Here is a 16,608-nt window from a genome sequence, read left to right on the forward strand (position 1 = left end):
CTTCACTATTGTGAAGAAACATTCCTACATCTTCTGTTTCTTTTTTGTTCGTTTTTTCTTTGGCAATGCAGGTATTTTCAACTTCTTTCTTAATAAACACGACAATGTATGCAACGAATATTTATTAATACCAATGAAATATCTGTTCGAAGCACTTTATTTATAATTACATAAATATTTTCATTCTATGTAAATGCTGATGTAAAGTTATTACCATTAACTGAACAAAAACGTTTATCAACGATCAAATATAGCTAAATGAACTTTTAATTTTATTAGAATAAAATGAATTATGACTGTTCATTTAAAATATTTAGGATTACAATTTTCAATTGTGTTACTCAGAGATCATTGCCATACTTAAGTATCTGGAGATATTATAATTTACTGAAGAATGTATAACTCGCAATTTTCATCTGAATAAGTTGAAAAACAAAATACTACAGTGAGATAAAGCCTTGTAAATATACATTTATAAAGTTATTTTAACTCTACTTCCTGTAAGCAAACAAAACCACCTGAAGATCAGTTTTTGCACCTGCCATGGCAGGTGTACGAAGGGAGGGGTCAGAGCAACACTGCTCAATTTTTTTCCCTTTTTCAAATTAAACTTTTAAATTTTAGTTGAGATAAACTTACCAATAAAATAAAGTTATCAAGTTACATGAAGGGAAATTACATACCTATAAAACACCGAGCTTCTTCAAAGAGAAAGTTTTGAATCCGTAGGTTACTGAAAAGCCACCAGATAGCATTATTTTTATCATTTTTGTTTCTGTTTTTGTAAAAATTAATATAGTTTCGTGAATAAATATTGAATAATTATTAATATAACTAATATTTTTGTTCTGCAATTTTGTAAGATAGTTAAACTTCCCTGGCTAAGTGTGAAATAATAAGTTATATATCACTTAATGTAAATCTTACTTATTTTAAATTAAGAAAGTTGAATGCGATTCAAGTGCGTTTTTGATATAAGACTATTTAAATAGTAAAACCAATAATTTTCACATTATCATTTCTTGTTTTTTACCTGGCAGGAATAATTCATGCAGCGCACTCTACAGTACAAGTTAGCTAATCGATAGACGCAGTGCTGGTGGCTAGTGACTCACGGAATCTATACATTTTGTTACTTATACGTGACATTTTCATTGGTTCTATAACGAAATTTAAATTATGTTTTAGTGTAGTTTTGTTTGTGCCAAGTGTGCATCGTTCTGTTTTAACTAGTTTATGGATTAAGACGCAATGATTTATCAAGGGCTATACTTATTTGCCGCTTATCTGATTATTTTTGGAGAAGCCTTTACATTTAGTTCTAGCCCCGAACCTTTCTTAGATGGAGGTAAAATAGTTTTTTTATTCCCAGTTTTATTTGTGTTCATTTTTATATTCTTCTGTTGTAATGTCTGTCCCGGTGAAAAGTTGAAGGGAGAGCACAAAGGCTCTGTGACACAGTTTCCATTTTGGTATACCAACTACCTGGTCTCTTATTACCTTGCCTTGTATAATTTTTATGCGATTATTATAACAATAATTAAATGAATTTAGTGATAACTAGTATCATTAATTTACATAATCAACAGTTGTTCAATTATAGTTATGTCACTCACTTTTTTTATACCTATATGTTAATAAAATATCCATTGAAGTATTTTGTATAGTAATATTGAATCTACCTAATTTTAAATGCCTTATGTTTATAATTTTCACACTTATAAGTAATCACCTGTCAGTTTCTAATGAACCCATAATCATTTTTAGTTCCCAGACTTTCATTGCAAAATCTTGAGGCTGGATATCATGGACTCGTAAAAGAAAATGAAACTGTTGTCGAAGTTACCCCTACAATTAGGGGTGTTGGTGCAAAAATTTGCGGTTTCCACATAGTAAACAAACATCATGGCGAAGCACCTTTTCAGGTAGTGTTATATGCTAATGTTAATATTTTTGAATATTTGATCTAAATATTTTATTATTTATGTTATATAATTTATAGATAATTTTGAAAGATAATGGTGAAGCTGAATTGAAAGCTCGGAGAGTTTTAAACTGTGAAAAGAGGAAAAATTATAAATTTGATATTGCTGCAGTTTCTTGTTCTGGTCTTCAATCTGAAAAGTAAGTTATTGTATTAAAGTATTGCTTCCAATTAATAATTATTTTTACCTTCTAATGTTTACTATTCATGGATTTTGAAAATTGGCTTATTAATTTCGTTCATGTATTAAATCTTTAGTGATATTTTATTAAATCCCTGAATAATAATTATTTCTGTAAATATTTCCTATTTATTGCTCTAAGCCATCTCCTAGTGTTAATTAAACCACAGTATTTATTTATGCATTATTTTTTTCGTAATAGACCGCAATTCTCCTTATGTATTGGGGAAAATAGAGTAAGAAGCTCCTGTGTTGATTTGTAATGTTATCATTCTGAAACTTCCAATTATATTATGTCCATGACACACCCTCTTTGAAAATTCTTGGGATTATTAATTGTAATACAATAATGCAAGAGTTATATTCATTTGATTAACTGTTTACCAATTTATTTCATTATTTAAAAAACCTTGTGAGAGCTATTCCCTGTTAATCAAGAAACTACTAATTGAACTTATATTGTTGTTTTTATTAATACATTTTGAATCATTGTAATCAACTGACTTGAAGTTTTATTTGAATATAGCGCTTTCAGTTGTTAACAGTAGTAATACATATTTGAGAAGTTTTCTGTCAAAAGTTAATTTATCAACTTCTGAAAAGTAAAGGTTTTTGACAAAAAAAAAATTAAAAGTTCTACAGTAAAAACTTGCTCAGTTGATTTTAATCAAATTTTCCCATGTCAAGTAGTTGTTATCAATTAACATTTTCAATAATAATTTAACTCTTCTGCTCAAGAAACTCCCATTATAATTTTTAATTTATACTTCCCAAAAGTGGATATATTGATTCTTGACAGGAAACTCCTATTTTTTTAAATATATATATTATCCATAAATCATTGATATGATAGTTTTAAATTGTAATAATACTTGATTTTTTCATGATGTCCTATATATTGAATGAGTATCAATATTTACTACTTTTCCCTCAAATGAAATTAAGTATGCTTTTCATTGAATGGCTATACTTCAGTTTGGTTCTAAATGTTTTAATCTTTTTAGATTTTATCTATTTTTTAGTTGTTTTTTTTTTTAATTCAATTTACTGATTCAGTTTTTTTTATTGTTTAAATGTTTATTTATCTTCACTTGCCGTCTTGATACTACCAATGACTTAAAAGTACAGTTTCTCTATTAGCAGTGTTTTTGACACGTAGGTTCTTGTTTCACCTTATGGACCATCCTGGTCAAACCACTACAATATGGAAAGTAGGACATAATTCCTCAACTGAAGTAGTAGGGGTGTTAGGACAGGTTCTTTGTCATTTTGAAAACCCGTCCTACAAAAGATGTGTATTTCAGAATGTCAAATTTTGCATTTTGGTATGCTAATTTTGAAACAGGTATTATTGATTGTAATTGATATATTTTATCCATGATAATAATCATTAGAAAAATTTCTAGATTTCTGATTCACTTAAAAGCTACCAAGCAATAATGTAATAACACTACTATTAACATTTAGTATGATAAATGTAAACATATTACTAGGATTCTTTCACTTTTAAAAAACATATGTTTCCTGTAGTTAAGCTTAATAGGCTGGAAATTGGGGGGAAAAAACTTTAGATTTGACTTTTGAATGGTTAAGTTAACCAATTTCTTCTGGCTTTCAAATTATTAGGATAATTTTTACAAATTATGTTCCATCTTATTCTTTTAAATATGAAGTTTCTTTACAGTTCTTAATCAGTCAATGTATGTACAATAAAAGAATCATTATTTATTGAAATCTTTTTTTGTTGAATGGTTATATTTCAGTTTGATTAGAAATGTTGTTTTAGTCTTTTTAGATTTTATCAGTGATTTTTTTTCATTCAATTTGCTGATTTAGTGGGGTTTTTTTTATATTGTTTAAATGTTTATTTATCTTCATTTATATAGTCTTGCTAATTACCAATGACTTAAAAGTACAGTTTCTTTATTAGCAGTGCTTTTAACACTGCATGAAATTTCTTTATAATTCTTATGTTTTCTTTATCGGTTGACAATAAAAGAACCATTGTTTATTTAATTGTTTTTCTAATATGACTAGGAAGTTAAGATACCCAAATAATAAATTATTATTATAACTTTCATGTCTTTCTATTTACACCCTCCTCATAAATTATATTTATCAGTGTTAACAGTTTACTTTTTTTTTTAATCTTATTATTTTTGTTTTCTTTTTAAACTGATTAATCTTAACTTAATGATTCAATTAATATTAGTTTTTAATTCTTTGTCCTGAAAGATATTGAAAAAATATGATCTAGAATTTCTGAAACCTACAGTTTGCTTATGAAGTAAATTATTAGAGAGCCATATTCCTTATTTTATTTGTTTTTCGTCGTATATCAATTGATTTTGATTGAGTTAATTGAATTGGTATTACCTGACATATTATTTTGAGTTTCCATTTCTTCAATTTTGTTCACATGAGCAGAAGATCAGTTTATTTTTCACTTTTCCGCCAAGTCACTCATATATTCTGATTAAATTTGGTTAGCATTAAATCCTATATCTTTAATTAGTTTTCAAATTTTATATTGTTTATTATACCTGTTCTAAATTGCAGTATTATTTAATCTCACTTAAAGTGATCAGGTTCACATTATAAGAGATTTTTTTTTCATATTTATCAAAGGTATTTATTAAATTTATTAAAGTATTGGTATTGATTTTGAGATGCAATAGTGTTTTATTCTTTTTATAATCTCTTGGATTGGGCCAAATCCAAACTTTAATTTTAAAAGTTAGACTTTTTTGGCCATTGATAATATAATTTAGTGGATTTCATTCTCCTTGTACTTTGATAGAATAGCTCTTGGGCACAAGCATGAGACCTGTTCCCCTTGAATTTCATCCAAACCATAAAATTTTCATTGTTTTCCTGTAAAGAGTAAAACAAGGACATAATATTTAAGAGGTTAAATGAATAGCAAAACTTATGTTTTTCTATTATTTTAATCAAATTTTACTTATTTTTATTTATAAAAACATTACATTAAGACTATAACATTTGTTCTGCAAATCCCAATATGGTCCACGCTTGCCTCTTTGTTCACACCCTCTTATTCCAACACAAAGGCTAAGGAGTAAGTGCAAACATTAGCTTAGAGGTCAGTGATTTCATAGCAACAATGTATAAAAACAAATCGGATAATAGCTCAAAGTTATTAAATTATGCTCCATTGCTTTAATAAAATCCAACTCTGAATGCTATCAAAAGCAGAAGGGAAAATAACATCAACTTGTATAAAGATCTATATTTTTACAACTTTTCCAATAGTGAGCTATTTAAATGGTAGGCACTGAAACAAAGGAATCACTCCTATACTAGCCTCCCATGAAGGATTTAAGGGCAGGTACTGGTAGAAGGGCATGATTTGATATTAAATAATTATTACAGAAGTCATGGACCTAAGAAGCGACTGTTAAACATTGATTCCTTCCTTGACAAAGTACACTTACGTTATGTTATTTATAATGTATAATTTAAAACTGTTAAAAGTTCAAATAAATCCACAAAAAACTATTTTATTATCATTCTGCTCCATCATGATTTTTAATTGCATTTTTCTTTTGGCATAATTAACAGTTTGATAACAGAGGCTCCTGTAGGAAACCGCTCAATAAAAGCACATTTTCAAAAATATTTTCTTTTCTTATGATTTAAATAAGCATCAAATAATGCATTAAATGTAATATTTAACCAAATAAAGTTTAAATACCTGGTTTTCAACCTTGACTATTCATTTTCATCTCCCGTGTATGTCACTGAATCTACATATGCAATCAGCTGATACATGAATGTTTGGTGGGTTTTTTAGTTGAATTGCTGAATAAGGACTCTAGAAAAGTTATTAAATAAACATATAAACATTATGTAATGTAAAAAAAAAAAACCTTTGGGACTTACAAAAAAGTGTTATTGGAAGTGTGTGAAATAAAGGAATATATAAAATAAATAAATGTATGTACATAAAAAAATAAATTTGAATAAATTCAATAATAATCAAAAAGGAGTGTAATATCCTTAAAGGCAGCAGAACCTAGAATGAGTGTAGCTGGTAGAAGCTTGGACAGTACTGAACGCTAGAGTTTTTTCCATCTGTCCAATGCCAGAGATAAATGCACTTGAGCCAAGACCCTAGACATAGAAGGAAAGCGCTCAAAAACACAATTTCAAAAGCAAAGTTAATACTAAAGAAAAAGAAGAAACTAGCACTACTAGAGAAGGTGAAGGCTATTGAGGAATCCAGAAGAAGTAATGGGATGAGAACATTTTTTGAACAAGTCAAGACCACAACAGCAAGTTTCAACAGTTAAAAATGCTGAAGGTAACTGGTTATAAAAAAGGCTGTATAAGAAAGATAAAGAGATAACTTCAAGAAATTCCTTTATCCCATAATTGAGGATCGTGCGCTTAATAATCTACCAGATGAGTAAAATGAAATTGAACTGTTTCCAGCTGACAGTCTTAATATTCTATCTATTTTGAATAAACACATCCTACATAGGGTTCACAACAAATAGAAGAAATAACTAAGCTTTTAGAACAACTATGTAAGTATAAGTATTCTCATATAAATATTATATAAATGCCTTATTCCATACTTGGAGCCACAACTCAGAGATTATCAAGGTGGATTTAGGGTAAATAACTTAGAGTGCCATCCCTCTCATGAACCTATAGTTTACATATAACCTGCAAAATAAAAAAAGTCTCCATTGCCTCTGACTTTAAACCCATCATTCTTGCCTTCTAACATTTTGAAATATTTATTTAAAAGAATACTTTATAATCAATCTTATGAAATATTGCTTTGAAGTTTAAAATTTTCATATACGCCAGAGTTTTTCTACATTGCTCTGACATCGAAAACAAATAAGATTTATCTACCATGTAAACCTTTTCTGTTACGCAATGTAACAGTCAGATGTAATACCAGATAAGTTTTATTAGTTTTGAAGTTTTTTTCCTGTTTTTGTTTACTATGAAAGATACAGTTGGCAAGATCAAGATGGAAAAGTCGGATACTCATTCTTAGTAAAATGAGGACTGAGACAGGGAGATTCTCTTGCTCTACTACTATTCCACATAACTCTAAATGCCATTTTGAAAAGAGTAGGACCAATGTCACATAAAACCATAGTTGACAATATGGTGCAAGTCATATGCGGACAAGTTATCATTATAGGTAGAAGTTTACAGAGCATTAAATAATATTTATGAGGCTTGAGATGGAAGGAAGAAAAAATGAGGACAAGACAAAGATCCACACTGTGTGGAAGAAGAAGCCAATCCATCCATGGAGAAATATATAATTGGAAGCTGCAGATTTGAGTGTGCCCAAAAGCTTTAAATATTTAGGATCGAAGATTAATGACTTCTTGGATGAAGAAGAAGGAATAAAATTCATGATAATTGCAGCAAATCGGTTTTATTTCAGTTTATATAAACTTTTTAGATTCAGGCTGCTCAGTCGCATGACTATAAAACTCTAGTTCGGCCCCATCTTGATATATGCATCAGAAACCTGGACATTGCATAAAGTATCAGCTGAAGGTTTGAAAGAAAGATTTTAAGACACATTTATTTATCTGTATTGGAGAATGGTTCATTTTGACTCAGTAGAAATAATGAGATTTATCTGTGTTTCCCTTTCCAATTTGTAAAAGTAAATAGAATTGCATGGCTGGACCATGTTATAAAAAAGAGTGTGGAGGAGATGGTCAGAAGAAGAAGTATTATGGGAACCCCAATAAATTAAGGTCTCATGCAAGACCAAAGGGAAGATAAAAGGACAGCATCTCCGAGGATCTGAAGATAACAGGACTCTCCATCAGGGAAGTCTGAGGAGCAGTTGAGCAGGCCAAGGACCAATTAAACAATTGATTAACCTTATACACTTTAATGCCTCTCCATTTTAGTTTTCCTCTCATAAAAACTTGAAATTTCAAAACTCTTTTAAGTTTTTTGAATCTATCTAACTTATTTCCACTTTAATCAGCCTTATGTATGTATGTATATTTATAATGGAAGTAGATTGAGTTTTTTGAAGAGATATAACTAATCAGCAATCTTTTTTTTTTAACACAAAGAGACATGAAGTAATAATTAAGAAAGAAAAAATACTATCATTTGTTTCTGGAAGATTATTGATTGACCGTGTGTATAGATGAATGGAATATGGTCCGGGTGCTATTTTATAAAATAGTATAATTATCTACTATTTGAGTTTTTTTTTTACCGCACCCGGACCATATTCCATTCATTTATCATTTGTTTCAATTTTAGTTATCTCTTATAAGCCACCCTAGCAAGACATTTGTCGTCCCGCTGGAGAACCTTATTTGCATTCAAATCAAGTCTTTAGTGAGTTGTTTTTTTTAATGATTACAAAATCATTAAATGTCAAATACGGTATCATATACAATAATAATTAAAAAGTGGACCATTTAATTATGAATGTTATCAAATAACTGTATTATGTTTTCAATATTGTTAAACAAGATAAAGATATATATCTCATTATTTCTTCTCACAATAATATCAAAATAATTTTTTTGTTTTTAGTGCTACTGTTCACATCACTGTTATGGACATCAATGAGTTCGCCCCCGTTTTCTTGGAGGCCTCCTATGTGTGCCAGGTAGATGAGGGAAGGTTATACTCGGAAATTGTTCGGGTTGAAGCTACTGACAGAGATTGCACTCCTAAGTTTGGAGATATCTGCAAATATGAGATTTTAACCACTGATCAACCCTTCACCATTGATAATGAAGGTAAATATTTTCCAGATGTTGAAAACATTTTTGCTTTTTCAAATAACAGATGAGTATGCTTACTTTTATAGTACAAATGAGCATCATTGTTTCATGGAAAATTAATTTCTTAATATGATTATATAAAATACATATATGAGGAGATGGTAGTTAGGGGTGCAATCATACAAGAACACAAATAAGTAAAAACTTATTGATTAGTGCCAGCATTTCAGAATTTCAGGCCTTCATCAGGGCTAAGAACAAAAAACAAGATAACCACTGTAATAAATAATATAGATACATAAATAGTGTTGAAAGAAAATGTGTTGTCTGAGAATTATAAGGGGGCAGAGGCTACATGAGAAGAGGAAAGAACAATTATATATTATACAAAATGAAAATTATCTAAAATTAAAGTAATGAAAAAGGTAGGAAAGAAAACGTATATGTAATTAATTAAATATGTAAATAAAATAACAAAATTAAAGAAATAAAATACTGCCGATTTCAGAGTTAAAAAATATGTTGAAATTGAAATGAAAGGGATTCCAAGATAAGCAGTGCTCTGAACGTTTTGCAGCAGAAGAATTATAGTAGGAAGAAACTGAATATTTATGTCGAGTAATGCGGTCCTTTAAGATATTTTCGGTTTCATCAATGTTAGAGGAATTACAGTTGGAAGTGGTGCAAGGATATGACATGATCGATGTATAAGAGGAATAGGATCCTTAAGATATGAATAGTTTTTAGATAATTTGTTATGGGGTTTGAAAGCAATTTGAAGGTTGGGTATAACAGAATTTACTTTCTGGAGTTTCTTATGAATATTATTTTCTTGTTCTTTCTTCATTTTTAATTGTAATATTTCTTATTCTTATCTCAGTAGCCTCTATCTTCTTATAGTACTTAGACTATATATTTTCTTTCAAAACTATCTATATTTCAATGTTGTCTGTTATTTTCTAAGTATTCTGTTATTCCTTTTATTCATCATGGTTGTTATCTTGTTCTTGTTCTTAGCCCTGATGAAGGCTTGAAATTCTTGTCGAAACATTGGCACTAATAAACAAATTTTTACTTATTTGTGTTCTTCACGTCCAACCATCTCATATAAATTCTTTATTTATTTGAGAAAAAGATATCAATCAAAATTTTTTGTTAGATAATTGTCCTCAATTCTGTTATAAATCAAGGATGATAATATATTTGTGAAGTGATTATGCTGTTAGAAATGTTATATCATAAATACATATATTTTAAGTGCTCAATATTATTTCTTAAATGAATAAAATCAATTAATGAACGGAGTTGTGAATAATTTTATAGTTAACAAATACATTGGAAGATTTAATAATATAAAATTTTTCCTATCAAGTAGGCATGCTAAAAATATAACTTTACAATTTGAGAGGTTTTACCTAACCTATATTACCAAATGAATGGTTAGAATTGTTAGGCATGCCATGTGACCAAAAAACTGAATCTAATCATGCAGTCTTTCCTTACATTCATTAGTTTAAATCTGATGCCCAATTTTATTACAACCAATTTGGTTTAATTTTCAGAAATACCTATAATTTTAATTAATATAAAAATCAAGATACACCAACAGTCTTTACCCATTATTTTTTTTTTTCACATCTCTAATATTTCACCCAGACAAGCCATTAAGGAAATTTTCAATTGTGACAATCTTCTATTAAAATTATTTATCACATCTTATTTTACTATATAATAATTAAAATCTTTGTAGGTTACAATGTCCCAGGTCCGTCCTACAGCTGTAGGACCTCCTTCTTCGAATATAGCTTGATTCTAGATATTAGTTAACTCTCCATTTTGAAAATAATTTTCAGAGAATAAATACGGGAAGGAAAAATTACATTGATACCTCCCTAAATTGAAATTCTTCAAACTTTTAAAGAAGATGGGTGTTTATTAATTGAGTGAGAAATGTTTTTATTCTGTCGATTTTTTTATTGTAAATGTTTTTTAAATAGTGGTATGGTTTAAGTTTAATGGAAAATAAAGGGCTAAAATGAGAACTGATCTGCTTTGTCAGTTGCTAAGTTCCTACTAAAGTCGAATGAACATTTACTGTTAGTTCCTATACACCTCCTCAAATCACAACATTCCTAAAGAAGAACTGCAGTGTTGACCTTTAATAAATTGTTGACACTATTTCTTAAACTACTGTAAATAATTTCACGTACTGTGAAAATAGATTACTCTGCACCACTTTTTGGATATTTTTTTATATTCTGTATCTTTAGCCCACTTACATAAGTCAGGATAGTCTGAAATTTATACCTTATCTTCGCTAGAGTATAAATGAAAGAAAAATTGCAGAGAGAGAAAATATACAGTGTGTTTACATAAAAATAAAATTGAATGCATAGAATATTATTTTACAGAATGTGGAGGTAGAGTAAAGTTTTTTCAGCAGCACTTTATAAAATCAATTAAAAATACTTGCTCTAAAGCATCAATAGCTGATTTAAGGCTGTCGTAATCAATAATATAATATAAGAGTAGTATAAATGAATTTTGTTTGGAAATCCTATGTCAGAAATTATTTTTTATATACAATATGCATTTTCAGTTTTAGTAAAAGTAGAAAAAAAAAAATATCAAAATTGAAAATTTTATTCAGTATGAATCCAGACCAAAATAGATACAAAATTAGGTTTCTGTATATATTTTTTAATTGATTCAAAATTGCTATTTTATTGAAAGGATTTTGAAAATTAAAAAGAATTAGACAATAAACAAAACAGCAGGAGACTTTGAACCACAGGTTTGCTGAAGCAAAGTATCCCCAATTTCTTGTGCTAAGTTATCTCCTGTCACTTTTTCAGAAATTTTAAATGGAAGAGATTAAAAATTAAAGCTGATACTTCTGAATTACTGATTAGATTCGATTAACTTTATGCATACACTTACCTTTCTACTTTGAAAAAAAGAACAATGAAGCAATAAAATTTGGAGGCATATTTTTTAAAAGAAAATGACTGAAGGAGAAACAAAAATATCATAAAATCTAAAATTATTTTTCAACTCAACTTTCCAAACCCCCAGTTTATAGATAAACTTTTTATCTTTTCCTCCTAGCCCTTCCATTCTTTTCATTACCCCTAGTATGCCACACTGAGCTATACAAAACGTTTTTAGTGTTAGTGGATCAATTTTAGTCTTTAAGGAGCAAATAATCCAGTTCTGTGGTACCAAACTCATCATTCTCTTTCTACTTTTTGTTCCCTTAAACTTGCCTATGTAATTAAGTTATTATTATCAAGTCTTAATTCTAAGTATAATTTAAGTTAGCTATTCATCATTTTTGGTAACATCTAACTTGTGTTTCCAACTCTTAGTGTCACTGATTAAATTCCTTCATACTTGAACCTCAATTATATGTTGAACCTCATTTTGCAGAAGAATATTTTAGGATAAAAAAAACCTTGACCTACATTCAGGGTTAATATAGTAATTTTTTCAACTATCTTTTGTTAAAATTGATCCTTATTGCTTATTATGCTTTGGATGGATCAATGGAAACTTGGGTCATTATAGCCTGCAAACATTTTAATAATCATATTGTAAAACAAATAATGTGATAAAATAGTTTTAATAAAGAATTGTCATAATCAAGAATTTCTTAAGTAACAGAGTATGTCTGGAACATAGCAGAAGTTATATAAATGTGAAATAATTATAAATACTTAATAATTGTAATAAGTGTTGACATCATTGGATTATATTTTTGTATTAATTAAAGCACTAGTCTCAAATAAATAAATACATTAGCTATAAATTTATTTTATCATAATTTATAGTTATAATATATTAATATTATAAATTGATTTAATAAAGTTTATTTATCTCTTTCAAAAATTTTCTTTGTCGCCTTACATTACTTTTAATAACTAAAAATCTTTTAGTTCCCAATCTTTCTAATGGGGCAACGGCTGTTCCAAATGGAGTTTAATTGCAAATGCTTTTAGAGCCTGATGCAGTGGTAATGGATTGCCACACCCAATATTGTGACAATTAGTTCTCAAAAATTAGCAATGGACTTATGATACCATTAATGGTTCTCGAATATTGATATTTTTATTAGATTTCTTTGAATTGAACATCTATGATTTTGTTTACCTTCTTTCTATTTGAAAAACAAAGTTAAGTTTAAATTTAGGCAAGAATTAACTCATATTTTAATATTAATAGTTTGTAGATTAGTCCAATGGGCAACAATAATGATCAAATTCATAATAGTTAATTCATATTGTATAAAGGGATTTAGTTATGGATATTTTTTATGTCTTGAGAACTTTAGCAATAAAGATTTGTTGTAATAGTACAAATTTGTTGCTTTTTAGCAAAACTTCCTATACTTCTATAACAATTTTTATTTGGACATCATTAATGTTTAAAAAGGTGAAAAGTATTGAACAGATTTAAAAAAAATAAATTTTTTAATATGTCTATATTAATAGGTTTAATATATATGATGGATTAATTGGTTTTGGAGACTAAACATCCTCAAGATATTGGATAAATCAGTTCTCAGAGTTTAGGACATTGACAAATTTTTAGGACCTTATATGTGCTGGAACATCAACATATAATTTTTAGTCAATTCTTGTGCTATATATATTTTTTGTGATACAGCATTTTTAAAATTTATGTGTATTTTTATTGTGTATGTAGTGCATAATACCCGGGAATGTGTTATACTGAGAAATTATTTTATTTAATTAGTTAATATGGATAAAAAAAATATAATAGTTTTTGTACAGTAATGTACTTGATAATAATTGGATATATGTAACCAGCATTCGTACTAAATTGTGTTTTATAAGTTATATCGATAATTTTTTTTAAATAATTTCTATTTTGTATAGGAACTTGCTTCTAATCTGGTATTTGTGATCCTTGTGGCAATCTGCTAGGAGACGTCACTCTTAAAATTTATTACTGTACCTCATAGACCAAGGAAATTACTCTTTCTTAGTTTTATGGTTTAGCTTCTAGGTATGTTTCCTCTTCTTTCACCACCAACCTCATGGGCAGACCTTTAAAAAGTTGTAAAGGCCTTTTTTTGTCCTGTTTCTAGTCTCCCTAAGTGTCAAAATTGTTTGCTTATCCTAGAATCTAGACTAGTCTATTAAAAGAGATGCCACCTACTTATTTTCCTTATTTTTAAAGTTAAATTAAAAAAGAAGGCAAGAGAATTCCCCTGTCTTACTCAACTGTCAGTTCTGAATGAACCAGATCGGTTTGTTCCCATAGAAACAACACAATGGGGTCTGCTTATGGTCATTTTTGCTAGTCTAGTGAGCTTCTCTGGAACTCCAAACTCCTCTATGACCTGATATTTTTTTAACCTTTTCATACTATAATAAGCTGATCTGAAGTTTATAAATAAATGGTGGATGGCCATTGTGTGCAGCAGTCTTCTGCAAAATAGTCCTGATCAAAAAGATTTGGTTTGCCGCAGATCATATTGTTCTAAAACCTCCTTTAAATGGATCGAGCCCGCTTTCAATTAAAGGTTCTCAAATAGAATTTTTGAGAGCACTTTTAAGTAGAACCATTTCTCAGTAGTTTGCTCATTCTGTTCGGTTTCAATTTGTGTGAGTGGGCCATATTATTTGTAGATCCTACCGTCCCAAGGCTTCTAGTCTTCACTTCAGATCAGAAGTAAAAGCTTATAAATAGCTTTTACCGTTTCAGTTCCTGAACCTATACCAGAGGATTTGTTATTGTTTGTTTTTTTTAATGGTTTTTTTTTATATCTTCAACAAAAGTTTTCTATTCTTCTTGCTCTTCATTATAACTTATTCCCTTTTTAAAAATTTAGTTAAAATAGTTCACCCGCCTTTCCAGAACCAACTCTTTTGGTGTAAGGAATATTCATCTTCATCTTTGTTAAATGCATAAATTCTTCATTGATACGTTACAAGAAAAATCTGATTTTACTTTAATTCTTTTTTTTTTCCAGCATCCTCTAGCATTTTACTCTTCCACAGTCTCTTATTTTTCCTGTGAAGCCTTTTTTCTTTATGTCTTCTTTGTGAATAAGATTGGGATGATTGTCTAGCATATCTATGAATCATATTTTGATGTGTCCTTGGTGATTTCTTATTGATAATCTTCGTTAAACCACTACATTCTCCTTGTTCCTTTCTTAAAGTTTAATATTTCTTAAACTATGCTGCTTATGGCATTTTTTCAGCTCCACTGTTTATGATCTATGAGTACTCCATCTGTATAGTTTCAATATTCTTCTCAGCTATTCTCATATGTTTAATATTTCTTAAACTATGCTGCTTATGGCATTTTTTCAGCTCCACTGTTTATGATCTAAGAGTACTCCACCTGTATAGTTTCAATATTCTTCTCACCTATTCTCATATGTTTAATCAGTTTCTTTTTTTAATTTTTGCTGATAAGCTATTTAAATTTAGCAGAAATTCTTGCTCCTATTTCAGCAATACTCAGATAATGGTGTGTATCCATGTAGGCTCGGTTGGGATGAATGAATGTGGGAGGGTAAAGCTACTTTTACTTTAGCTACCTTTGTGCATTGAGATATATCCTACTATAAGTTTTACATAACACTGAGGGTAGCTCTCTATTCCGATGTTTCATTTCCTAACAATCCAACTTCTTGGAAATTAGTTACTTCATTTATATATCCTTCTTCTATTCTTTATTCGATTCTGTTAAGATTGCTTGAAGTGGTGCGAAAATAAAATAAAATCCAAAAAGTGATTTGTTTGCCATTTGGTAATTGTATGGTTGATTCTGTTGAGATAGTCTTTTATCTTAAAGGTTTCATGATAATGCCAGTTTAAGAAAAATCTACTAATCTTAAACACTAAATAGCTCATAAAGCTGGCATGCAATAGGCCTTATTAGCCACGGTATAGTGAGTCGGTATATTTATTAACAAAAAAAAAATGGGGGGTTAGAAGGACCATCGTTTAAGCAAGGAGGAGGGGCTGGCTACCTCTACTGGCTCCTCCATCTATGGCGGCTAAATAAATAAAGTGAACTTAGTGTATGGACTGTAGATGATCTTATGTGTTGTGTAGGCTGTGTGTATTAGTGTAATCAATGTAGTAATAAATATATTTAACCAGTAAATTTTATTTACTAAGTGACTAAACATATTGAAAAGTTGAAACTGATTCCTGAATGATTTTTGTATTATAAATAACAATTTTAATTTATTTATTTTTAGGTACCATCAGGAACACTGAACCATTGGATTATGAACGTAGTCATAACCACATATTATCTGTTGTTGCCTATGATTGTGGAATGAAACAGTCTCAGCCCGTTATGGTTACTGTTAAAGTTAATAGAATCTGTAAACTTGGATGGAAAGGTAATTATTATTGTTTTCTTATTCAATTATTTGCCAATAAGTATGAAAGTTAGTTGAATATACCTTTCGATGTTAAGAACAGCACCATTAACCATAACTTCTCATGGTTGTCATGGTCTAGTCTAGGGTATGCCAATCTTTTTCATCAATACCTAAAAAGTTTCAAATTCTCTTATCAACCTCATCTGTAAAAAAGAACAAAAAGATTAAGGCCCTTATAGGGGAAAGAGTTGTGAGAAAGGGTGTTTCATGGACCATAGAAAGAAGGAAGAAACAATCAGAAAGAATGAAAGGG

At 29.1% G+C, this 16,608-nt stretch overlaps 1 protein-coding gene across 1 annotated transcript in view; it reads left to right on the forward strand.

Moving 5' to 3' along the window:
• The first annotated feature begins 1,097 nt into the window (after positions 1-1,097).
• Positions 1,098-16,608, forward strand: part of Cals (calsyntenin-1) — a 28,216-nt gene continuing 12,705 nt past the window's right edge. The window contains exons 1-5 of the mRNA XM_014415451.3: positions 1,098-1,348; positions 1,768-1,925; positions 2,003-2,124; positions 8,730-8,938; positions 16,167-16,313. Of these exons, the coding sequence (XP_014270937.1) occupies positions 1,252-1,348; positions 1,768-1,925; positions 2,003-2,124; positions 8,730-8,938; positions 16,167-16,313 (733 nt within the window). The 5' untranslated portion in view covers positions 1,098-1,251. The remainder of the gene's footprint in view (positions 1,349-1,767; positions 1,926-2,002; positions 2,125-8,729; positions 8,939-16,166; positions 16,314-16,608) is intronic.

The sequence above is a fragment of the Halyomorpha halys genome, unplaced genomic scaffold (assembly GCF_000696795.3).
Source record: "Halyomorpha halys isolate HHAL.00 unplaced genomic scaffold, Hhal_1.1 Scaffold100.1, whole genome shotgun sequence".
NCBI classification, from domain to species: domain Eukaryota; kingdom Metazoa; phylum Arthropoda; class Insecta; order Hemiptera; family Pentatomidae; genus Halyomorpha; species Halyomorpha halys.